Genomic DNA, 25,839 nt, shown 5'->3' with positions numbered 1-25,839 from the left:
AGCTTTGTTGAGCAGCCACAGCTTTCTCCGAAGTTTTCTCTTTACATTTGAGTCGAGCCGTTATTTTTTCTCCTGCCAAATCCTAAAATTACGCATTTGTTCTGCCATTTGAGAATTTACGCATAGTCTTTGTGGCGTTACAGGAATAACGCTCGCGTAAACTAGTATTAGACCGTTGAACATTATTAGTTTGATAGATACGGAATAAGAAAAATATATCTACTACCACGGTCTTACATACAGACCGTGTCTACTACAGATATACATAATATTTGTCTACACGTGGAATATTGTATGGAAAATTCTCGAAGAGATTATCTTGATTTTCATGACTTTAACAACTGGAGTTCACCTCTGGAGTCTGAGTTCACCAGCCGGAATTTGAATTTACGGAGAAATACAAACATTTATGGTTTGCCTCATCATATATCTTAAGTTCTCCTTGAGAGATCGATTTGTTTTGCTTTATACGCTGTAAGTTTTTCTACTGCTTTGCGCTTGCACTATTTTCTTTTGGTTACTTAGCAATATTAGTTACTTAGTTAGTTAGTTAGTTAGAGCTTCTTTATTACCCCAAAGGGGTCCAAAAGGGCGTTTTGAAGGGACGTACCCAACCCTGTACATATGTCCCTGCCATGGGCTCATCGGCGTTTTTTCAGGGACGTACCCAACCCTTTACAAACCAAAACTTATCATTAAAATAAAAATAAACTCCAAGAAAATAAACTCTCATAAACAAAAATCATCTTTACAAACCAAAACTTATCAAAATGCAATTATCAAAAATCAAAATACAAATAAACTCTAAGAAAATAAACTCTCATAAACAAAAATCTTCAACAGTCTTGCTGCGACTCGCTATTTGGGGAGCCAGGGGCCGCAACACGTTACGCAGTTTGGTCCCTCTGCCACGCGCATCCATCCGAGTCCGCGCCGCCCGTTTTGCACGTCGCTCCACGGTGCCTCCGCGTTCTCCGTGCGCACATCAGCCGCCGCGGCAGCGCACTTGATGCCACCGCCGCGGATATGTTAATTTTTCCGTTAGCAACAGATGTTCTCACATACTGCGGATACTCGACGTCATCTCGCATGTATTCTCCTCAAAATCGGTGACATATCTCGCAACTCCGAGAACGTAGAGCAGAGTGAGCATGATAAAAAACGGCACCAGCGAACCGTAGATCATTATCCGTTTTACGGACATCATTTTGAGTATCTCACCTCTCTCGAACCACTTGTTCATGAGATCCTCATTCTTCTTGTCGCCGTCGCCGCCACACGGCACGCATCCGCCTACGCCCGGGCCAGTGGTGACCGCGCCTCCTCAACCGGGCGGCTCTTCGCTCCTCGGACCCCCGCTACCCGCTCGCGTCCCGCCGTATTCCCCTGGTCTCCTCTTCCTTCTTACTCGGCCTTTGTTTTTTCCTTTTCTTCTTCCGTCTCCATTAGTAGGCTCTTCTCTAGCTCGCTTGCTATCTCATCTTCTTCTGATCCTTTTGTTCTTCCATCATCTTCTTCCCTCCTCTCCTTTCTCCTCCTCTTCTCTTCTTCCTCTCTAATTCTTCTTTCTACGGATTTGTCTTCATCCATCTTGACCTTTAGTCTGCTCCCTGCCCTCCTCCTCGCCTCTAATACTCTCCATTTCTCCTCTTCACTTCCCAGCCTCATCAGCATCGTGAGCCATTCTCCTCTCAGCCCTATTACGCTCACTTCCTTCATTTCTACCTTTAACTTCAGTTCCTCCGAGAGCAATTGCCTCACTTTTTCCCAATTCGTTCCCTTTCCCATCCATCTGTTTCTCTCTATCCTTATTATTATGTTTTTCCTCCTTCTCTCGTCTTCATTCCTCTCATCGTCGTTGGACCACCATTTAATTTCGTCTTGCCTGCCCCTGCTCTCTGCGCTTTCGTCCCTCTTCCTTTTACCCGCGCCCATTTCTAGCTTGCGTATTTTTCTCTTCAGGTTCTCGATCTCCTCTCTCTGGTCCTTTATTTCCTTTTTTAGTGCTCTCAGTGTTTCCTTTGCTTGATCCCTTATCATTTTCTCCAGCATCTCTCTCTCTACTGTCACCTTCGCTCTGAATTCCATTCCTTCCTTCTGTCCTGTGTTCCCCTTTTCTTTGACCTTATCTGAAATTAAATAAATTTCCTTAGCCATCTATTTCTCAACCTCTTTTTCCTTCCTCCCCCCCCACTCCTCATCTCTTCTATCGCTTTCATCCATTCCTCCCCCTCTCCCTTTTCATTCATTATCTTCTCCACCACGTCTTGCCAACTCTCTCCCTCCCAATTTTCCCATCTCGAGCACTCTTCCCAGACATGTTCCCACGTCTCCTCCTTCCTCTCACATATCCTGCATTTTTTGTCTTCCTCTTTTCCCCAGTATAGTCCCTCCCTAATCTCGTTGCCCAATCTGAACTTTGCGATTCTGTTCTATCTTGCCTCCTCCCAGCCCTTCTTTAGATACTCCGGTATCCCATCCTTCCTTATTAGTTTATACCACCTGTTGTATTTCGATTCCATAATCTTTCCCATTCTTTCTTGTCTTTGCTTTGCTTTCTCCTTGAGTTCTATTGCCTCCTCCGTTAGTCCCTCCTCCCCTCCCTTTTCTACCCCAATACCTTCCCAGTAATCCTTTCTCTCCTGCTCCCATCTTCCTATTATCCTTTCCTTCTTCCATCTTTCTTTCATTTCTTCCAAACATTTCTTTGCTATTTTTCCTCCTTTACCTTCTTCCAGTTTTCTTTCGAATTTCCATGCTCTCTTGCTTGCTCTGGCTCCCATTTTTTTCCTTTCTAGTTCGTCCCTGACCATGTACCCTGGGGTCCTCCAGTTTACACCGAGTGTCCATCTGAGGTATCTCTCGTGTATCCCTTCTACCTCCCTCCTTTCCTTCCACCCCCATATTTCAGCCCCGTATCCCATCACCGTCCATATCAGTGTATCATACAGCCAGATCCTTCTTTTACAGTCCTTTTTCCACATCCTTTTACCTATTCCCCACACTTCCCTCATCACCCTTGCTGCCTTCCTTCTTCTCTCTCTGATATGTGCCTCTTGCCTTCCATTCGCCTTCAGCGTGTACCCCAGATATTTGAATTCTTTAACCTCTTCTAATTTCTTTCTCTTCCATCTCCAGTCATATTTCTTCTTCCTCCCTCCTCCTTTTCTAAATCTTATTATCTTCGTCTTCTCCGTACTCAGCATTAGGCCTTTCCTGTCTAGGTATCCCTCAAGCCTGCTTATCATGGATCTCATGTCCTGTTCCTCCTCCGCCAGTACTGCTATGTCATCTGCATACACATTAGGGTGTATATCTTCTCCCCTTTTACACTCACACCCCCCCATCCGCCCTTCCTCATGTGATCCTCTATGTCTGCAATTAGTAAGTTAAACAGTATCGGGCTTAACGGGCAGCCCTGTCTTAATCCCTTCGCCATCCAGAATGATTCCCCTTTTTCTTCTCCCCTTCTTACATTGCTTTTTGTTTCTCTCAAGACTTCCTCCACCCTATCTATCAGTCCTTGCCTTACTCCTCTCTCTTTCATTGCCTTAATTAGAATTTCCTTATCTACTGAGTCAAACGCCGCCTTGAGATCTACGAATAGAACTGTCATCTTCCCTTTCTCCTTTCCTAGATGTCTGTTTATCAAATAGTTTAGCGTAAATATCTGGTCCATCGTCCCCATTCCTTTTCTAAATCCTGCTTGGTTATCGGGAATCAAGTTCTTCATTTCTACTTCATTCCTTATCCTTTCTGCTAATACCGCCGTGTATATCTTATACATTGAGGGCATGATCGTTATCCCTCTGTAGTCTTTTACCTCTTTTCCTTCTCCTTTCTTCACTAAAGGTATTATCTCACCCTCCTTCCACTGTTCAGGCCAGCCTTCTCCCCTCCATACCCGTTTACATATTTCCCAGGCCCACCTCACCATCTCTTCTCCTCCATATTTCCATACTTCATTCGGGATTCCGTCCTTACCTATTGCCTTTCCTGTTTTTAGTTTCTTTATTACATTTCTCACCTCCTCTAACTCTATCTCTTCCTGGTCTTGTCTGTCCCTCCCTCCTTTTCCTTTCACTACCCTGTTCTCCACGCCTCCCATTAGCTCCATAAAGTATTTTTTCCACTCTTCCAGCCCTATGTCTTCGTTTATCCTTTTCCTTCTTTTCCTTACTCTACCTATCAGTTCCCATACCTTACTTTCCGATCTCGCTTCTCCTATCTCTGTAATCATCCTTTCCTTCTCTTCCTTTTTCTTTCTTTCACATACTTCTCTGTATTTCCTCTTCCTTTCTCTATATCTTTCTACCTCCCCTTTCCCCTTTCTCTACTTTCTTAATTCTGCCCTCGCTTCTTTCTTTTTCTCCTTGCATTCTTCATCCCACCATCCTCTTCTGTTCTTATTAGCACCCCTGACCTCCCCCTTTTCATTCTCCTTTGTATTCCTCTTATCTTCGACTCCCCTTCCTCTATCTCCTGCTGCAACTTTCTGTTTCCTCCTATCTTTCCTAACCTCTCAACGAAGTGTTTTCTTCCTTCTTCGCTCCATATTCCTCTTCTTCTTGTCCTTTCTATTTTTTCCCTCTCTGTGTTCTCTTCGCTCCGCCTCTTATCCACAGTATTAGAGGGTGATGGTCTGATTCTACTCTATCCCCTATTTCTAGTCTTTCTATTTTTTCTCTGCTATCCTCATCACCTATAATATAGTCTATTACTGTTTCACCCTTTCCTCCCGTGTATGTGTATTCTCCTTCTTCGTCTCCCTTCGTGCCACCATTTAAAATTATCAATCCTCTTTCCTCTATAAATTCTAGTAGCGTCCTACCATCCTTGTTCACCTTCTTATCTTTAGAATTTCTCCCTCTTTCTTTCCCACTTTCTTCATCTTCCTCTTCCCTTCCTCCCTCATCTCCCGTTCTCGCGTTAAAGTCACCTCCTATTATGGTCCTTACTCCTATTTTTCCCTCCTCTATGCAGTCATTCAAACCTTCTAACTTCTTATCAATGTCTTTGTTTACATATATTCCTATTATTTTCCATATTTCCTCCCCTATTCTTAGCTTGACTTCGACCCTGTTTTCCTCCTCTTCCCTCCCTCTACCCTCCTTTATTTCTTCTAACCCTTTTCTTATACCTACTAGCATTCCTCCGCATGCTCTACCTTTCTTATTCCTCCTATTCGCTATTTGTACTCTCCAACCAAATTCCTTTGGTAGTTTCTCTTTCATCTTCTCCCATCCTTTCTTATCCATCCATGTCTCCATCATAATAATCACATCCCATTTCTTTACCCCATCCCAAAAGTCTCTATCTTTATTTGTTATTCCCGTTACATTCCAGAATACCACCTTCGTCTCTTCCCTCCCCCCTCCTTCTTCCTCCCCTTCCTTTATATCTACGTCTTCCTCAACTCTGGATTCACTTCCTGCCGCTCTCTCTCCCTCCTCCCATTTACCTTCATAATAATCTTCCTCATCCTCCTCGCATTCTTTGTTTTCATTCTCTTCGTTGTGACCTATAAAAGTCTTCCCTCTCCTCCAGTCTGCCTTTGCTTTCGTTCCATCTCCATTCCTTGTTGTCCTCCCACATCATTTGATAACCAATTGTCACTCTTTTTCCTTTCTCTCTCTTCTCTCTTGCTATCTTTCTTATCTCTATTTGTATTTGTCTCTCCTGTTTGGTGAGATCGTCATCCAGAAAGCTTCCATATTTCCTTCCTAGTTCCTTCTTTTTCTTCATGATGTCTCTTTTAGCTTCCCAGTTTTTGCATTTCAAGAGTCTCATTTTGTATTCCCCGTATCCTATTTCTTGTATTTCTTCTATGCTTCCTTCTGTAGTATTTAGTTCTTCCATCAACTTTTCGAAATTCTCTTTTCTTTCTTTAACGTTTCTTAACTTCTCCTCCTTCACGATTATGTTATTTTTTCTCCTTCTTCTTTCCGTCATCTCCACACTTTTTTCTATTTCCTTCATTTTCCCTATCAACTCCCTGCCTTCATTCTCCTCTGCGCCCTTCATCTCTAATTTTTCTATCTTCTCCTCCATCGTTTTCACCTTTTCTTCTAGCGCCTTTCTCTGCCTTTCCCATATTTCCTCCCTTCTCTTCCATTCCTCCCTTACTCCCTTTATTTCGTTTTTTATTTCTTCTTTGTCTTTTTTCCTCTCCTCCTCCTGTTCTTCCATTTTCCTCAGTATCTCTTTTAATAGATCCTCTGTCGCCATCCTTCCTTTACCCTCTTCTCCTTTTTTTATCTTCGCTGGCGGTGATCTGTTGGTCCTTCTCGTTTCATTAAATTTGTCGAGAATTTCTTTCTCTGCTGCCCTAGCCGCTTCTTCCTCTAGCTCTTTTCTTTTCCTTTTCAAAATGAGATCTTTGACCGATCCTAGGCTGTCCGCCCTTCCCCTTTGTTTGGCAAGCTCCTCCGCCTTTGTAGGCCTGCCTCTTGCTTTCCTCTCCCCTTCGTCTTCCCTCTTCTTTCCTATCCTTCCCTGCTGGTCAATCTCTATTCCTAATTCCTTCTCTGCCTCCATCCGCCGCTTTTCCCTTAGCCTTTCCCTCCTATTGGTTATCTTTCCTATGGTTGAAAGCACTTATAGTATTTATCCCCTCTATATCCGCGTTAGTCTATGCCCGCTTTCGCGACCCCGCCTTTCTGTCAGTCGCCCCTCTATACTATCTGTATTCTATGCCGCCCGGTCACCTCTCACCCGTCCCTTTCCTTACCTTTTTCCTCTTAACTGCTTCCTCCCGTTCTTAACCCTTTCGCCTCCGCCCTCTCGCTCCTCCACGCCTCACTGTTCCGCCGCTTTTGACCTCTCTATCTTTCTCCAATCCTTTTTCCACCTCGATATTATTCTCTGCCACACGCACACCTGTTGCTATCTACACGCCGGAACCGGAAGTCCTACTTAGCAATATTATTGCTGTTATTCTTTTGATTATATTTGTGTTATTCATATTTATGTGAGGACTGTGACTACCATATTATGTGTGGTAATTTGTGTTTTACATATTTCTTTTATGTGTTCTAGGAATATCGATTATTGTTAAGCATATGTACGGATATATAATTTTGAAAATATCTTAATCTTGTGGCATTTAAATAAAACTGTATTATATCAATTTATGTTAATTTATGTCAATTTATTTGTTCTTTTCTATTGGTGTTAATTGTTCGATTCTTTATATTCTTTACATCCACCCTATGAGCTTGATTAAGATTTTGATTAATCAGATCACTTATATAATTTTAAGAGAATAGGGAGAAATATTTTTAGTGTGGAATTGACATCTTTTCATTAAAACCAATAAAACTAAGAAAGTCGCTTATGAATGGTCATTTTATTAATACTAAAAATAATAAATTAACAATTATCTTTGAAGCTAAATTCAGAGTTTGTGTTACCTTTATCTTGAAAAAGATTTATAGAGTCAATACTGATAATAATATTAAATTAAATCAACAAATTTCTACTCTTTTTAAATTCTTAAATTCTTTTAATATTGATGTTAATAGTAATATTTTTAACTAAAATAAAGTTTGTAATAAGAAGTTTTTGCATTAATATTAATTTTGGATTTTTGGGATTGATTCACTGGATGATGTTTTTGTTTTTTGAAAGACAAATGTGGACAAATATTAACCTAAAGAAGGATTAAATAAATTAATATTTTTATTTTTATTATTGGTGATGGTGGAAACTCCTCTTTATTATCTATATCTTTTATTTTGTTTGTATAATCTAATTTTCTTTGTAGTACTTTGTTTATAGTTATTATACAATATAAAATTTTTATTCATTTAAATTGAAATAACAAATAGGTTTCCTTTTCCCAGAGGAGACATATTGCTATTACTAACGGTATAAATAACGTACACGAGCGGCCACGGTCGTAAGATTGACCCCGCAGGGGTGACCGATCCGCAGTCATTTGGGCCTAGCAAACCCACAACTAAGAAGAAGAAGAAGTCGTGTATATACGAAGAAATTTTGTTAAAATGCCGTCAGGCTGTGTTGTACCGAGTTGTGTCACAAATAAATATTCTACCGGAAAACGCTCAACATTTCAAGTGCCAACGGATGAGAATCTTCGGGCAAAATGGATAGCATCGATTCCTGGAGTAGAATCTTTGCAATCAACTCAACGTGTGTGTGAGAAGCACTTTGAAGAACATTTTATACTTAAAGAATTTATAAAATGCGATAATAGTGGAAAAATTATTGCTCAGGTAAATTGTTAAAATATATTCAATATATGTAAACTAAATAATCTTTATTATATACCGTTATACATATATTTTTTTGGAAAATTTTTTCTGAAATACTTTATGTTGTTCTTCATATAAAGTAAACTTATAAACTGGTAAATGATTTGTTTATGAAAAATATTTACTTCAAAAAAGTTGTTCTTTAAAAAATGTTAACTTATCAAGTTCCGTTTAAACGTGCACGCTTGCAGCAAGGAGCTGTACTAACAATATTTGAGCAGTCTCCGTCAAAGTCAAGAAGCCCTCAAAAAGTTGTTGAAGTTCGTGTAAAAAATTACACTGACTATTCATATGCGCTACAAGAACGTAAGTTTAAATATATTAATTTTATTTTTATTAATGTTTTCGTATTCAATTTTATAAATTTTTCTTTAATATTAAAGTTTCATAAATAATGATATTTGTAAACGTGCATAGAGTTTATAAAAATGTAATTAATAATTTACATCATGCAAATTATAAATGTCTATTTATAAATAATTTATGTTTAAGCCTCAACCTCTTCTCATTCAAGAGCAACAGTTGAATGTGAATTGGTTAACACACCAACAACTTCAAACTGTGATACCAACGTTGCTACTCAATGTAAGTGATTGATATGTTGTTTTAGAAAACGATTCAAATGATTTAAATAATAATTAATTATCGACTTTATACTAATAAAATGATTCTACATTCTTTAACAGCACTGGATGAGTTCGGAGATTATGAACTTTTATCCAACAATAATGAATGTTTGTCTGATTCAGATGTACATTGTCATTGTACGTATATTAATAAACTTTTTTTGGTAATTTTCATAAAAACAGATAATATGTTAGTGTTTGTACTTTTACTAATTAATTGATTATATAGTAGTAGATTCGTCAGCCATGGAGATTGAGTTACCTTATGAAGAAAGTAATGTTACAAAAGACAATATTGAAGCTCCGATGCACACAAATTCTGCGTGTTCGTTTACGACTGTCACGTTTGATTCTGTCAAATTTAACTTTAACGCTCAGCGTAAGTATGATGTAAAATATAAATTTTATGAATTCAATTGTGCACTATTAGTTTCCTAATATTTGTAATTTTTTAACTTAGAATTTGCTAAGCCTAAAAAAACAATGAAAAGGATTACAATTTTCCAATTTATCATGGTTTATTAAATTTACAAAATACTGTGTGCTTAAAAAAATTTTATATTAAATTTTATAAGTAATTTTTTCGCGTTAATGATTTATATTATGTATTTGATTTATTCTATTTTAAATAAGACATTATTTATATTTATATGCTACTTTATACAATGTAATTGAAAATAATGCTACGTTTAAATACAAAGGTAACTAGAAAGCATAATTAAATACCTTATTTCTTTTTTAGCAGGAGATGATACTCTTGCAAACGATTGCTTTCTAGAATTGCCAAAACCGTGGAACGTTTGTAAATTGACAATGGAAAAAGAAGAAGTCCTTTTATTTACATATGTAGTAACAGCCAATGATCGCGGAACAGAAAAACATATATTTGAGAAAACTCTTATAATTACATCTTCCCGAGAAATTAAATATGAAATTTACATGACATCTGCTGATATTACGGGAACGAAACTGCCGCGAGTTTTAAACAACATATCAATGTTACCAGACATTTTACAAAAATTCAAAGACATGCGTGTTTGTAAAGGAATAACGTCCATCGGTTTAGAATGTGTGCCTGGAAACACTTCTTTGAAAGTCTGTGCTGGTGCAGATTGGCGTCACGCAGATTGCAAAATGTTATCTAAAAATAGTGAGAGGTGCAGTTCTTGTAAGAAATATTCTAACGCATTATTACAAAAGATTAGAAGAATGAAAAAAGGAACTAATATTAAGCATGTTTCTGCATCTTCGAACCATTTTGATAAGATAAAGTTAAAAGCGATGCGAAAAAAATGAGAAATCAACGGTTAACAGCTCATCGTTTAAAAAAAAAACTCGATCTAATAACAAATCATATCGCGAATCAGCAAGAAAAAGTTGCAAGCATGACTGACGATGATTTAGAAAAAACTTTCAAAAATCAAAAAATTGTAATAAGCGAAATTATTTCCGCTGCAAAAAAAAAGATCCGAGAGGCCGTCGTTATGCGGATGAATTCATCATGCTTTGCATGTTGATGAATATCAGATCGCAAAGTTATTATAAGTTCTTACGAAGAAACGATATAATTCCATTACCGTGCACTAAAACAGTTCGAGACTATATGTCATTAATGGGCACAAAATGTGGCTTTGATACAAATTTTTTCGAAATTCTCAAAAAATTTTTTGCAGCTAAAGATAAACAAAAACGTCACGGTGTTCTAGTGCTAGATGAAATAAATCTGAGAAAATCTGTTGCTGTATCTTCAAAAACATTAACATATACTGGCTTAACTGATTTCGGAGACGATGGACCACGAAGTTCAGACATTGAAGATTTGGTAACACATGGACTCGTCTTGCTATTTCAGTCCTTAACGGAGAAATGTACTCAGCCGATTGCAATCTTCGCTTCCAAAAATTCTCTTGGGGGTGAAGACTTAGCGAAGATAGTATTAAAAGCAATATGTCTGATAGAAAATGCTGGTGCTGTAATACATTGAGTGATCGGGGATGGTGCTTCAACAAACAGACGAATGTGGAAAACTCTTGGTATTGATAGTAGCATTGATAATTTGCACAATTGGTTCACTAATCCACTTGATGAAGAAAGAAAAATATTTATGTTTTCGGATACGCCGCACTTAATAAAGTGCATTCTAAATAGGCTGTACAATAAAGGTCGTTTACGTGTACGTAATCAAATTATATACTATAAAGTACAAAGTTACATGCTGTGATGTTTTTTATATGCAAAATATTATTTTTATATTTAAGGTTAATTCGAAACATGATTACATACAATGGAAATACTTAGTTCGTTCGTATGATGTAGATAATACTCAGCCAGGTAATGCTAGAGTGTGCCCAAAAATATCTAGGAGACATGTTGAACTGGACAACACAGCCAAAATGCGCGTACGATTTGCAACTCAAGTAAGATATTTTTACGTCTATCTTTGCATTACAATAATTTTAAAAACTGACATTTTGTCCATTTTCTTCATTACATAAATAACTTTAATACTGATATAACTTTAATACTGATATTTTAATTAAGTGTACGTTTCTTCTGTTAAATAAGTTCTTTAAGACAATTTTATTTTCTAATTATTTGACTTTACATTTATATTTGTCACATTCAAAGGTTTTTAGCAACTCTGTCGCAGTTGGATTACGTTTTTACTTGGCACACAATAGTGAGCAATTTCAAGGTTGTGAAGAGACAGCAGACTTTTGTTTGAGAATAAACAATTTATTTGATGCTTTAAATCGTAAGCAGCCAAATGAAGGACTAACCCCAGAATCAAAGGATTATAAGGTTACTGTTCATATTTTTACTATTTTAATGGTACAAAATGTTGAATCTTGATAAGGCTTCTTTTACACTCCTACAATATTTTAATTTTTTTATACAAAAAATATTTTATAAGTTAAAAATTATTATTTTATACGATACATTTAGTATTTTCTTTTATTATATCAAATTAAAAAAAAATTAGGGAGAGCAAAAGTACGAGTCACTTAAAAAAAACAAAATAAAATAAATATTCATGCTTTTTCACTAAAAAAGGATTGACTATACTCAAAATAAATTTTTTTTAAATATTTTTAAATAAAAGACCCACATGATCCATTAGTCACCATAAACCCGCTTTCTGAGTACACAAGTAGTAACCAAAGTTTATGATATACTTTTAAGGTGTTTAAAGAAATCGTTTATAAGAAGGCCGAAAATTCGTCTTACATAGATTCGTACTTTATTTTGAAAAATGTTAACCTACTTATGGTATTATTCCAGACGATGAGTTTCTTAGTAAAGAAACCGCGCATGGATTACGAGTAACTATCAAATCTACATTAGATTTATGCAATTATCTAATTGGAAAATACGGTTTTAAGTACTTATTGACTGGCAAAGTAAATCAGGACAACTTAGAGGTTTGTTTTTAAAGTGATGTTATAAAATATAACAGAAATTAAATATAATTTCTACGTATACGAGTATAGCGTGTAGTAATAATCGGTGTGTAGTAATATATAAAAGTATTTGAAAATAAAACTTAATTTTAACAAAATAATGCTGTTTGGCGCATCGCCTATCCCCTTGTACATATCGTTATAAATATTCGCGTGATTACTTATGTTGTTCTTATTAGTTTCCTTTAATCTTCCTCAATGGATTATAGAACCGTCTCATTACTGTATTCGGCCGCATCATGGCCCATTATTTTAGCGAGACGTCGGTGGATCGCGATCAGCAAGTACAAGCGACTCACCAGTCGGTGCTGCCATCGCCATCCGCCGACGACCACAATGCAAATCAGAAATACTACTCGCTCGCGACACCTTCCAGGAGCGCGAGCCGGAAGACAATTCTCGTGCAGACGTCGCATGGCACGGATCACTTGCCTCGTCGACGGCCGCTTACTACACACACACACACACACACACACACAGAGTGATTGGCCAAATCGTCTCAAGAGACGCTCTCGATAACGTGGAGCCGCGCGGTCTCGTTTGCCTGCCTTGCTTGCCTGATTACCTGCCTTGCTTGCCTGATTGCCTGCCTTGCTTGCCCGATTGCCTGCTTGCTTGCTATTGCTTTGCAAGGATCTTGTACCGAGACGGGGCACAACGCAACGGACCACGGCGAGGAACCGGAGCCGGCCATCCACGGTGAGTCGCTTACGATTTCGCTTATTCTATCGCTCAATCTCATGCACGCGTTGCATACGCCTAGCGCGCCTTCGCCGTACATTAGTCGTGAGGGGACCTACCGCCCCTCTGGTCCTTCGGTCATCAAAGCCTTCGACCATTATTCCACCGGGAACTGACACCCCCGACAAAATAAATGCACTAATTTTACTTAAAAATGTTCTTCTTTTAACTAATAACAAATTTGGTATATGTATAATAAAATTTGGGGTTTGCAAACAAATATACGTGAAAATAAAATAAAAACATTTAATTTCTTAGCATGGCTGTACTTTGAATCTTACCATTTCTTACATTTTAAAACTTTTTCATAAATTAAAATTTTTGGCCATACTAGTTATATCATTGTAACTATTTAATGAGAGGAATGTTATATTTATAGAAATTTTTTGGCACGATACGAGGAGCTGCTGGGGCCAATGAGCTAGCTGTGCAACATTTTTACTACTGTATAAGTTATTGTCGGTTTACAGTATAATTAGGCCACCAAAATATGGCAACTGCACAGTAAGTGAAAAAATAGTTGAAAACGTTATAAGCGTTTCTGATATTAAGGAGATTTATGGAAAATCCAAGTCAGCATCAACTGCAGCCATATGTAAATTAAAAACCAAAATTAATGACATTATAAGAAATGAAGATTGGGAGGTTGATGAAGTTATCGAGCACGATTATACCGTATTCCCAGTTCTAGACTGCATTATTTATTATGTTACAGGTTCTTTTTTATATAAATTAATTAGCACAAAAGTAAACGACCTAGTGCTCAGATAGAAACCTATGTTCGGACAAGAGAAGTTTTTAGTTTTCTTTATTGTTATTGATTTATATGGAATTATAAAACAGAACTAGAGTCGTTTCATCTATTTCTGTTGCTTTTAATTAATTAAATCAAACATAAGGATCGTGTTGGAGATACGAAGTGGCTCCACTCGAACTAACTGTCGCGACATTACCGACGCCTATCTATTCTATTTTCTGATACTCATAGTTCAGTTCAGTTCTCTTTCTGGCGTCGCACGGTTGACCACGTGTAATCTTAATCGTTGTAATCATTCTATATATTAGTCTGAATAAAACCGCGTTATATAGAAACAAACTCTAATTATCACCCGCCAACAGGTTATGGGCCCAGGGTGCGTGAAACGCGAGTGTTCGATTAAAAGTCGCGAGTGAAGAGCTCGGCGAAAACGTGGTTAAGGTGTACCGTGCGCCGCGTATACGGGAAAACCGTTAGCGTGTGAGAACCAATACGCGAAAATAGAGAAATCGCGAGATAAAGACTGAAACAATAAAAGACAGTAAAAGTGGTGTTAAAATGTCGGCGATTATGAGAATCGAACCGTTAACTGCCGAAAATTATGATACGTGGAAAATGCAGATGGAGGCTATACTGGTGAAAAACGACGTATGGGCCTACGTGAACGGGACAAAAGTGAAGCCGTCGTCTGGGACAGATGCGATGGAATGGACAAATAAAGATGCGAAAGCAAAAGCCGATATCGTGTTGTCGATGAGTACGTCGGAGCTGAACGTGATCCGTGGTCTAGAAACGTCAAGAGAAGTATGGCTAAAAATCGAGTCGACATTCCAGTCGAAGGGACCGGCGCGAAAAGCGATACTCTTGAAGAAAATCATTTTGTCACGATTGAAAGAGGGGGACAATGTACGAACCCACCTTACGGAATTTTTCGAGGCAGTGGCAAGATTAAAAGAGATCGGTTTGATAGTCAACGAGGAAGTGCTAACAATCTTATTGTTAGTGTCCAAGCACCATTCTACACCATTTACGCTCTCGCGATTAAATAATACCGTCTCAACTGTGTTCAGCATCGCCGTGTCCCCGCGCGCTCGTTCCGAACTCACCGATTCATTGTCATTGTTTTTTACCTGTCGTGCACTCACTTGTAAATTCGCAGGATACTTTGCCAGACACTTTTTGGCAATATGACCGGTTTTACCACAACGAAAACATTTAAGTTTTCTTTGACCCGCACTTGCTTGGCTTTCGGTTTTATCATTCCTCGAATCTTCACGACTGTCATGTGGCACACGCGTGTTTTGACGAAACTTTGACCTTCTTGCGTACATAACATTCTGCTCTGTATTGTTGTCGCTCGCTTTTCGCGATTTGTATTCTTCAAGTATTTTCACTCGCAATATCTCGGGATCTGGCAACTCATCTCGCGTCTCAATAGCGCAACGAAAATTTCCAAACGATTCTGGCAAACTGTATAACAATTTGTTATACAGTTTGCCAGAATCGTTTGGAAATTTTCGTTGCGCTATTGAGATTGAGACGCGAGATGAGTTGCCAGATCCCGAACAATTTGTTATACAGTTTGCCAGAATCGTTTGGAAATTTTCGTTGCGCTATTGAGACGCGAAATGAGTTGCCAGATCCCGAGATATTGCGAGTGAAAATACTTGAAGAATACGAATCGCGAAAAGCGAGCGACAACAATACAGAGCAGAATGTTATGTACGCAAGAAGGTCAAAGTTTCGTCAAAACACGCGTGTGCCACATGACAGTCGTGAAGATTCGAGGAATGATAAAACCGAAAGCCAAGCAAGTGCGGGTCAAAGAAAACTTAAATGTTTCCGTTGTGGTAAAACCGGTCATATTGCCAAAAAGTGTCTGGCAAAGTATCCTGCGAATTTACAAGTGAGTGCACGACAGGTGGAAGACAATGACAATGAATCGGTGAGTTCGGAACGAGCGCGGGGGGACACGGCGATGCTGAACACAGTTGAGACGGTATTATTTAATCGCGAGAGCGTAAATGGTATAGAATGGTGCTTGGACAGTGGGTGCACTGCACACATGTGTACTGAAAAGACAAAGTTCGAGAAAATCGAAAGTGTGTATAAGACATTGAATTTGGCGAACAGTGAGTCAACGAATATAACGGGCGCGGGAAACGTGCGAATGGCCGTGAGTAATGGTAAACAGGAGACAAATGTAAACTTTGAAAAAGTATATTACGTGTCGGATTTACGTACAAACTTGTTATCGGTGTCAAAAATAACGGATCGCGGATATGAAGTACATTTTCGTGAAAAAGGCGCGACCGTGACCGGTGAGCACGGAGAAATAATTTTTCGAGCAGATAGAATCGGAAATTTGTATTATGTGCGAAAGCAAAAACCGATAAATGAAAACGATGCGGCGAGAAAAGGAGAGAATGTGGTGATGTCCGTGAATCATACTGAGAGTGAGATCGACGAGTGGCATTACCAGTTGGTACATTTAAACGAACGAGACTTAAAAAACATGGCGAAAAGCGGAGTTGTGCATGGTTTGAAACTTAAGATCGATCAAACAATGTCAACGTGTGAAGTGTGTATTCGCGAGAAACAAACTCGAGCTCCATTTCCGAAAAGTGAAGGCGGTCGTACAAAAAACTTATTAGAAATAGTACATTCAGATGTGTGTGGACCGATGAGAACTGCGTCACATTCGGGCGCAAAATACTTTGTGACATTTATCGATGATAGGTCGCGTTGGTGCGAGGTTATCTTTGTGAAAAACAAAAGCGATGTTTTGAGTGCGTTTAAAAAGTACAAGGCCGCAGCAGAAACTTTAACAGGGAGAAAAATAAAAGCATTACAGTCGGACAATGGAAAAGAATACTGCAACAAGGAATTTGACCAATTCTTGGAGCAAAACGGTATCGTGAGGCGATTATCGACACCGCATACCCCCCAACAAAACGGCGTGGCGGAGAGAAAGAATCGGACGCTGGTCGAAATGGCCAGGTGCATGATGCGTCAAGCGGATGTTTCTCCAGTGTTTTGGGCAGAAGCAGTAAATACTGCGTGCTATGTGAGAAATCGGTGCGTGACAAAATCGCTGGATGGACAGGTACCGTATAAATTATGGAAAGGGAAAACACCTACGGTGATATATTTTCAAATCTTTGGTTCGAAAGTGTCCGTGTTGGACAAAAATCCCCAAAAAGGAAAATTTAATTCGAGATCAGAGGAGGGTATTTTCATAGGATATTCAAATGAATCGAAAGCATATCGCGTGTGGCTACCGAAATCGCGTAAAGTAATCGTGAGTCGCGACGTGAAATTTTTGAACGAGTCAGCTTTTGATCGTGAATACCAAGAGTTTCTTGAGGACGAGAAACCCGACCCAATCGAAACTAGAGGACACGAACGGAAAGACGAGTTGATTGAGGACGAGGCAGAGGAGCATCACGCCGAAGGACCTCAAGTTGTCATCAAGGAAAGGCATCATACAGAAGTACCTCGAGATGTCATCGTTAGAGCACCTAAACGAAGGGCAACGGAAGGCTCTACTCCTTTACCAACGAGGCTTCAACCACCGAAACGTGGAAGGGGAAGGCCGATGATATTGCGTACCGGATCGGTTGGAAGGCCGAGAAAACTATATCATCTGAACGCTAACAACAATGACGGAAACGATGGTGAGGATAGTGAGGTTTCGGATGATGAGGGTCTACTTGGTGAGACTCCAGACAATGATGACGCGTTTATGGAATGTAACTTAACAATAACACACGATCCTGCAACGTGGCAAGAAGCGGAGCAAAGCGACGACGTCGAAGACTGGAGAACAGCCATGGAAGATGAATACCTTGCGCAGATACATAACAACACTTGGGAAATTGTACCAAGACCGCAAAAGCGAAAAGTGATTGGTAGTAGATTTGTTTTCTGTACCAAAGATAGTGGACTAGTCACAAAGAAGAAAGTACGTCTCGTAGCAAAGGGTTGCTCACAACGTGCAGGGGAGGATTTCCATGAAACTTATTCTCCCGTGGCAAGATCGACTTCAATTAGACTATTGGCGGCATTGTCGGCAGAATTGGGGTTGCAAATCCATCAAATGGATGTGGTAACCGCTTATCTCAATGGTGAACTGGAAGAGGACGTGTACATGGAGGTACCTGAGCAGTTGCACGAGGTATTGACGAAGATCATCGCTGGAAAACATGTAGGTTCAAATGCGGAAATAACTCAAAAAGAAGATATTGTAAGAACTGCAAAACGTTGGCTGCATGCATTGAACGCACATCAAAAGATAGTGTGTGCTTATTGAAGAAAGCACTTTATGGATTGCGACAATGAGGGTTGCAATGGTATCGTCGTCTTGTGTCAAAACTGAAGCAAATGGGTATGCGACCAACGGACCAAGACCCATGTATGTTTACATCGCGGAGGAAAAATTGCGTGATGATAATTGTGATTTATGTCGACGATATTGTGATCGCAACCAACGATCCAAGCTGGATGAAGGAGGTGAAGCGAAATTTGGCGGAGTCATTTGAGATGAAAGACTTGGGACCAGTAAATCATTGCCTGGGAATCGAGTTCCAACAAGACGAGAATGACTATAGTGTTGTCTTAACACAGCGCCAATACACTGAAGCTCTTGGAGCGGTTTGGCATGCAAGATTGCAAACCAGCAAGGACTCCAGTTGATACAAATGTACAACTGACTAAACCGTCACGAGCTAATGAGAAGATAATGAGGAAATATCCTTTCCAACGTCTCATTGGAGCATTGATGTATCTTGCGGTATCTACGAGACCAGATATCGCGTACGCAGTCAATTTCTTGAGTCAATTCAATACGAACTATTCAACTGAGCACTGGCTGGCAGCCAAAAGAATCCTCAGATACCTGAGGGGCACCGAGGGTCATGGTCTGATGTACCAAAAATCAGATATACCATTGTACGGAGTAGTTGACGCAGACTGGGGTGCCAACACAGTTGACAGGCGATCATATTCTGGATACGCATTTATCCTAGCAGGAGCAGCAATATGTTGGGAAGCTCGAAAGCAACGAACTGTAGCGCTATCGAGTGTAGAGGCCGAGTATATGGCCATGTCGGAGGCCACCAAAGAGGCGATTTATCTTCAAGGCTTATTACGCGACACAGCAAGGCCATGCGACGGGACCGTACTATTCAACGACAACCAGGGAGCACAGCGTTTGGTATACAGCACTGGCGTGCATCATTCAAGAACCAAACATATTGACTTGCGCCACCATTTTATTCGAGATCATTGTGCATCGGGCGCGATTGAGCTTCAGTATATGTCTACCAATGATATGCCGGCAGACATATTAACCAAGGGATTAACCGGACCTAAACACATTCAGTGCCAGGATGGCTTAGGATGATTGAGTTGCGCGAGTAACCTAGCTCGAGCCTACGACTTCGAGGGGAGGTGTTGGAGATACGAAGTGGCTCCACTCGAACTAACTGTCGCGACATTACCGACGCCTATCTATTCTATTTTCTGATACTCATAGTTCAGTTCAGTTCTCTTTCTGGCGTCGCACGGTTGACCACGTGTAATCTTAATCGTTGTAATCATTCTATATATTAGTCTGAATAAAACTGCGTTATATAGAAACAAACTCTAATTATCACCCGCCAACAGATCGAAAAACTGCGATTGTCCGAACATAGGTTTGTGCTCGAGTATTCTGTCTTTTACGTTACATGCTTCTGCTTGCTTTAATACTTTATGCTTTTTTTTACTTAATGCTTATTTATAAACTGCTTTCATGAGCACGTTACAAAACAGTAGATAATTTGACTAATTATCACTAACAATCTCTTTATACTCTGCTTGTAGAATGTATTTTGTAACATTCCCCAGAAAAAAGCAAAGAAAGGTATTAAAATTTAAATCTATTTTATTAATTATTTTTACTTGTTAGTACTTACGTGATAATTTTTTGTAAAAAATGAATTATTTTTAAACGCAATTTTGTAAATATTTAGGCATATGAACCGCTTGTATACAAAAAAATGTTTACTATTTCAAAACTAAATATCGATTATTACTATCATATTAACATTATATGTATAATACGCTGAATATTTAAAAAATATTATTTCTACTAATTATAATGCCAGTTATAATGTGACTACGATTTCATTGTGTGTGAGGGACTTCACGAACAAAGATGGTTTTGAATTTATGATCACTTATTGATATTTGTGATGTTACTGGCACCGCTTCTTAAGAAGCTTTGGCAGGCAACGATGGAACTGAAACTACTAAGTGGGAAGTTAATGTCAGTAGATGCAGCTCTTATAAGGGGACATTCAAAAAAAATACGCAACGCTTTTTTTCGATAATTTGTGACCTCCTCTCCCCTTCCCATGTCACACTTTTCAACACCTTTTTACATAACCGAGCTTGGGACGCTTTCCAGCCCCCTCCCCCTTTCAAGGCGTTACGTACTTTTTGAACGACCTCTAATATGTATTTGAAAGTATGGGTACAATAACAAGTTAAGTGTAATGTCCACCTATACGTTCATTTGTATATTGAGATGTAGCATTACATACAACTTCTCGATAAAAAAATTTTTCATACAAAAACATACATAAATATATATATATAATTATAAATAAAATAGGCCTATACATGTTTTCTTTCTCTTGTACAATCTCTGTTCGTATATACAGGAAAAATAGAAAAAAGAATCTAAAATAATTAAAAAGATTATTTTCGCATTTTATTGAAGTGAAACTTCTTTAGGCACGGTAGTGAGTTCGATTCGCGACACGAAAAAGTGTAACGGAAGAGAAACTTCTTTGGTACGGTAGTAAGTTCGATTGTGCGACACGAAAAGTGTAACGATGACCAATAGGCGTACGGCGTTGGCAAGACGGTTCTCCTTCTGGCACGGTAGTAATTTCGATTATGCGACACGAAAAGTGTAACGAAAATTCGACCAATAGGCGTACGAAATGAAACTTCTTTGGCACGGTAGTAAGTTCGATTGTGCGACACGAAAAGTGTAACTAAAATTTGACCAATAGGCGTACGGCGTTGGCAAGACGGTTCTCCTTCTGGCACGGTAGTAAGTTCGATTATGCGACACGAAAAGTGTAACGAAAATTTGACCAATAGGCGTACGAAATTAAACTTCTTCGGTACGGTAGTAAGTTCGATTGTGCGACACGAAAAAACGTCACGAAATAGTGTCACGAAAATTCGACCAACAGGCGTACAAAGTGACTCCTTTTGGATCAGTAAGTAAATTCGATTTTCCGACTCGAAAACGCGTCACGAAAATTAGATCATGCGTACGGCACTGGCAAGACGGATATAGTGAGAACTGCGTGTAACATTATATTTTCGAGTTGCGGGCGGCTTGGAGTGACTAATTCCGTTGCATTGTTTTTGTATTAATTTTAGAAAAGTTATGGCAAAGCCTTGCCTTCAGAAGTTTCACTTCTAACGCGCGTGGCGACCACACGCATGATTTTTTTATAAGTAGTTAAGTTTGAGGAAATAAGGAAAATTTTCCCATATGTATATAACAACAGTTACATTTATATATGATTATATATAGGCAAATTTTTTTCGTTTCCTCAAACTTCTCTTTTTTTTTTTAAATACAATGCGAAAATGATCTTTTTAATTATTTTTAGATTCATCTTTTTATTATTTTGCCTGTATATGCGAATAGAAATTATATAAGAGATGGAAAACATGTATAGACATATTTTATTTACAATTATACATATATATTTATATATTTTTTTATATGAAAAATTTTTCTTTTATCAACCATTGAAATGTAAGTTTACTTTTAGTAGAAATCATAGCTTCGAATTTTAAATAAATATTTGTAAATTATATGATTATATACTGCTTTTACAGGCTATCTATGTAAGCAAATATTAAAGAATGTTAGAACTTGTAAATTTTGTCAAGAAGCTTTAACAAGGTCCGACATTAATACATCAGTTTCGCAATTGGTTAACATGAAAACAAGAGGAGGCTTAATTCATGCAAATTTACATGTTTTTAATTTAATCAAATATGTTGAAGAATGTTTCTCTAAACACGCGACTAATTCAAATGTCTTTAATTTAACGGTAGATGAAGTATTGGATAATTATGAATTCACATTTCCTTGTAAAGATCACGGTTCAGACATATCTTGTCTTATGCAATTTTTTATTATATTCGACTAAGAATGCGCCAATTCACTTACCAAGAAAATCAAAAAGTAAAAAAAAAATTGTATCATTCAAAGAAAAATGTCGAAACTTAACAATGTTTAATATTTAATATTCTTTATTAATATTATGAAAAAAAACTTGACAGCGAATTAACTATTGGACTTTCAAAATTTGAATAGTATACGTACTATTCAAATGTAATATAGTTATCCAATAGTTACTTCGCTCTCAACAGTTTTTTAATAGTTTTTTATTAACACGTTCACTTGCAACAATAATGTGTATATCTCTACTATTATATAAAGGGGAAAAATTTGTACTGTTGTTCGGAGTAATCTTAGAAACTTTTGGACCGATTTTGAAAGTATTGTATATGAAGTAGGGGTAGAATTTCCCGGGGAGTGCTATGGGGTGTATAGTTTTTCGTTACCGATCTTCTGAAAACCGGTTTTTCTAATTTCTTCAATTTTTCAAGAAATAATTGATGGAACCTCAAAGAATTATATATGAAACAGGGGTAGAATTTTTCGGGGAGTGATATGAAGTGTATAATTTTTCGTTACCTTTTTTGGAACCGGTATCCGAAATTTTTCCAATTTTTCGGGAAATAATTGACCGAATCTTAAAGAATTGTATATAAAACAGGGGTAGAATTTCCCGGGGAGTGCTATAAACTGTATAGTTTTTCTTTACCGATCTTTATTGGAACCGGTATCCAAAATTTTTTCAATTTTTCGGGAAATAATTGACCGAATCTTAATAATTGTATATAAAACAGGGGTAGAATTTCCTAATAAAAGGGTTACCAATTTCTGTCTAAAAAAAATCTACGTAATTGTTCTGATTTCTGCAAATTTTGAGATTTTGAGCTAAATTTTTTTTTATGGATAAAATATTATTATATTGAATTTAGCGAGAATCGGTAAAAGGGTTGCCGATTTTTGCTTAAAAATTGTGTAAGTTATATATAGGGATTTAATAACGTATACTGATATTTCTAAATTTTATATTAAATATTGAGAATTGAGAATTGAGAATTGAGAATTGTTTACCCAGGCGTTTTTTCGGGAATTTTGAGATTGCTCGCTCGCGATGTACACAGAACCTCAATTTTTCAATTAAAAAACCAAGGAATAAAATCGGTAATCGGTAAGTGAAATATCGAGGTTCTGTATACATCGCGAACGAGCAATCTCAAAATTCCCGAAAACACGCCCGGGTAAACCAAGGGATGATGTCGCTGATCGGTAAGTGAAATATTGGAAAAGCGGAATTGACTCAATAGTGTGAAACTCGAGTAGAAAAAGACCGATTACGACATGTTTAATCCACGAAAACATTTATGCGGTCCGATTTGAAATTAGAGGCATTTAGTTATAATTTAAATTACGAATATCAATTTCATCCGAGTGTAATAATTGGGAAAATGGATGTAATATGTGATCATTGTCAAGTAAAAAAGTTTAAAACTTAAGCACCTAGAATGTGTTATTCATGCAGAAAAGTTAAACTACCGTCTTTAAATCAACCGACATACTCCTTATGTTTGTCCACAATAAGGATATTGAAACACAAATGAAGTCGTTTCAAGAAAAACGACTCCCGGGCGAAGCCCGGGTAACCAGCTAGTCTCTATATAAATGTAAATGTACCTATTATATACATATGAATATATTTATAATATTTCATATACAGATATTGTTATTTCAAATCCTTCAAAAAATACTAAGAAATTATCTACATAATTGTTTCACATTGCATGCATAATGTTTTAAGTATAATTACATTTTTTTCAACCATTGCGAAACTTTTAATCCTTCAAGAATAATTAATGCTTTTAGTGTTATTAATGCTTGGTGTTATTAAATAAAATTTAAATTATACAAATAATTTCCGTAATTTTTACATTATTTATACAATTTGTGTAAATAATAAAACGTTTTCTTGTCATTTAAAACTTTGTAAGAAACAAAACTTTATAAGCAAGTAATTTGAAGCTATATATATATATATACTTATTGTTTTCATATTTACCATACGATCGCAGCGCTCCGCGGCTAGCGGACGATCTGTGTGAAGCACAGGTCGTTACATTAGGCATACCCCCACCATAGTATAACTAGTATGCTCACTCTCTGTCGGCACCTTTGATCTATTGGTTTCCGATTCGCCGCCATGTTTTTGGAGAACCATCGACGTATCAAGCGGTTAAAGGGCCCCGGGTTGTAGTACCTACAAGTAACACTGCCCAAATGTCATACGCCGATTTTTTCGAAACTATGCACACATGTAGAACTTTGAAAAATATTTGTGTCGTGTTTTTTTATTTTTGCTTATAAAGCGTTTTAAGAGTAGAAACTACCCTCGAAATATTAACCTTCTCAATTCTATGTATAATAATCCTTTAGATTATGCACGTCAATTTTTTGTAAAAATACAGACCAGAAAACCCTGAAAACTCCTAAAAATATTATTTTGGTGCAAAAACCATTCAGGATAACGTATATAGGGTGTAGAAGGTTAATATTTTGAAAGTGGTCCCTATTATACTCTTAAAACGCTTTATGAGCAAAAATAAAAAAATACGACACAAATATTTTTTGAAGTTCTTTGTGTACACACTTTCAAAAAAATCGGCGTGTGACACACTTGAGTAATGTTACTTGTTAAATGTGCAAAAAAACTGTATACATTATTCATTCTTATTGGGAATATATGGTCTATAGGTAGAAATACACAAAAAATATTATATAAATAAAAGTGATTAATGAAATTTCTAGAATAACAATGTTTCGATGAATTACTCGAATGCTAATTATATTTGAAATAATTATTATAAATTATGAGATTAAAGTGGAAATTATAAAAAAATAGTCCGATTATTATTTGTCGTTAAAGATTTTATATTCGTGGTGAAGTTTAATTAAAATTAATAATGCAAAAACAATATAATGTTTGTAAATTTACTTTTATTGTCTATACAGCGGTATTTGTTAAATACATTTTTACATGTATACATTTCATGTATTTACATATACGGCGGTATTCATTTGTGTCTCCGAATAATCATTTTATTTGGGTTATTGGATGATCGAAAGTTACGATTTATAAATTTTAACGTGTAATATAACCGCATTCTAAAAAATAATTTTTTTAAGTATAAATGTGGAAACCTGCTGCATGGGTGCTTAAATGTTGTTAGTTCAGCTTCTGTTAATAATTTTTGTATAACATTTTTCTCTAAAACAACATTTTGAAAGTGCTCATTGAAAATCGCTTCCAATGAGCACACGTAAAAAATGAAATTAATAATGTATTGAGACTCGTGAAAATGTCAACATTAAAAACGGCGATGCGAGTCAGCGCAGAACGTGGAGAGTAGTTAGTATAGGCCGATTCCACCCCGGGGGCTCCGAGGGGGGTGAGGGAGGGGGGTATCGGATTTTGCGGGGGGGTGAGGGGGAGGGGGGAGAAGCGGTGTATCGGGTTACACAGGGGTATCGGGTTACACAAGGGTATCGGGTTACACAAGGGTATCGGATTTCGCGGGGAAGAGGGGGGGAGGGGGTTGACCTTGACATACCACCGGGATGACTCACCGTGATGACTCACCGGGATGAGTCACCGGGATGACTCACCCGCGCCGCGGATCCGCGGGAGGGGAAGTCCGCGTTCGCGTTCGCGGTCGCGGTCGCGGTCGCGCCGCGGGGGCCGCGCGAAAGCCGCGCGAGGGTCCGCGGGAGCCGCGTGGGGGTCCGCGGG

At 37.9% G+C, this 25,839-nt stretch overlaps 3 protein-coding genes and 1 pseudogene across 3 annotated transcripts; 2 read left to right on the top strand and 2 right to left on the bottom strand.

Moving 5' to 3' along the window:
• Positions 1-405: 405 nt before the first annotated feature.
• LOC139814316 (uncharacterized) lies at positions 406-7,073 on the bottom strand. The gene is made up of 2 exons (XM_071780501.1): positions 6,731-7,073; positions 406-2,129 (listed from the first exon to the last, which is right to left on the bottom strand). Exon 2 carries the CDS (start codon positions 2,086-2,088, stop codon positions 1,405-1,407), a length of 684 nt encoding a protein of 227 aa, XP_071636602.1. The 5' UTR covers positions 2,089-2,129; positions 6,731-7,073; the 3' UTR covers positions 406-1,404.
• Positions 2,136-3,547, bottom strand: LOC139813845 (uncharacterized; annotated as a pseudogene).
• A 1,179-nt stretch (positions 7,074-8,252) lies between the features above and the next one.
• On the top strand, positions 8,253-10,509 carry LOC139814308 (uncharacterized). Its single transcript, XM_071780490.1, has 5 exons — positions 8,253-8,582; positions 8,769-8,861; positions 8,963-9,040; positions 9,132-9,281; positions 9,645-10,509. The coding sequence occupies exons 1-5, from the start codon at positions 8,426-8,428 to the stop codon at positions 10,196-10,198; spliced, it is 1,032 nt and encodes a 343-aa protein (XP_071636591.1). The 5' UTR covers positions 8,253-8,425; the 3' UTR covers positions 10,199-10,509.
• Positions 10,510-18,602: 8,093 nt separating this feature from the next.
• Positions 18,603-19,265, top strand: LOC139808318 (uncharacterized). The gene has a single exon (XM_071770203.1). The coding sequence runs from the start codon at positions 18,603-18,605 to the stop codon at positions 19,263-19,265; it is 663 nt and encodes a 220-aa protein (XP_071626304.1).
• The last annotated feature ends 6,574 nt before the right edge of the window (positions 19,266-25,839 follow it).

This window comes from Temnothorax longispinosus, chromosome 1 (genome assembly GCF_030848805.1).
Source record: "Temnothorax longispinosus isolate EJ_2023e chromosome 1, Tlon_JGU_v1, whole genome shotgun sequence".
NCBI classification, from domain to species: Eukaryota; Metazoa; Arthropoda; class Insecta; order Hymenoptera; family Formicidae; genus Temnothorax; species Temnothorax longispinosus.
The sequence above is the reverse complement of the archived record's forward strand: the minus strand, read 5'-3'. Positions and strand labels throughout refer to the sequence as shown.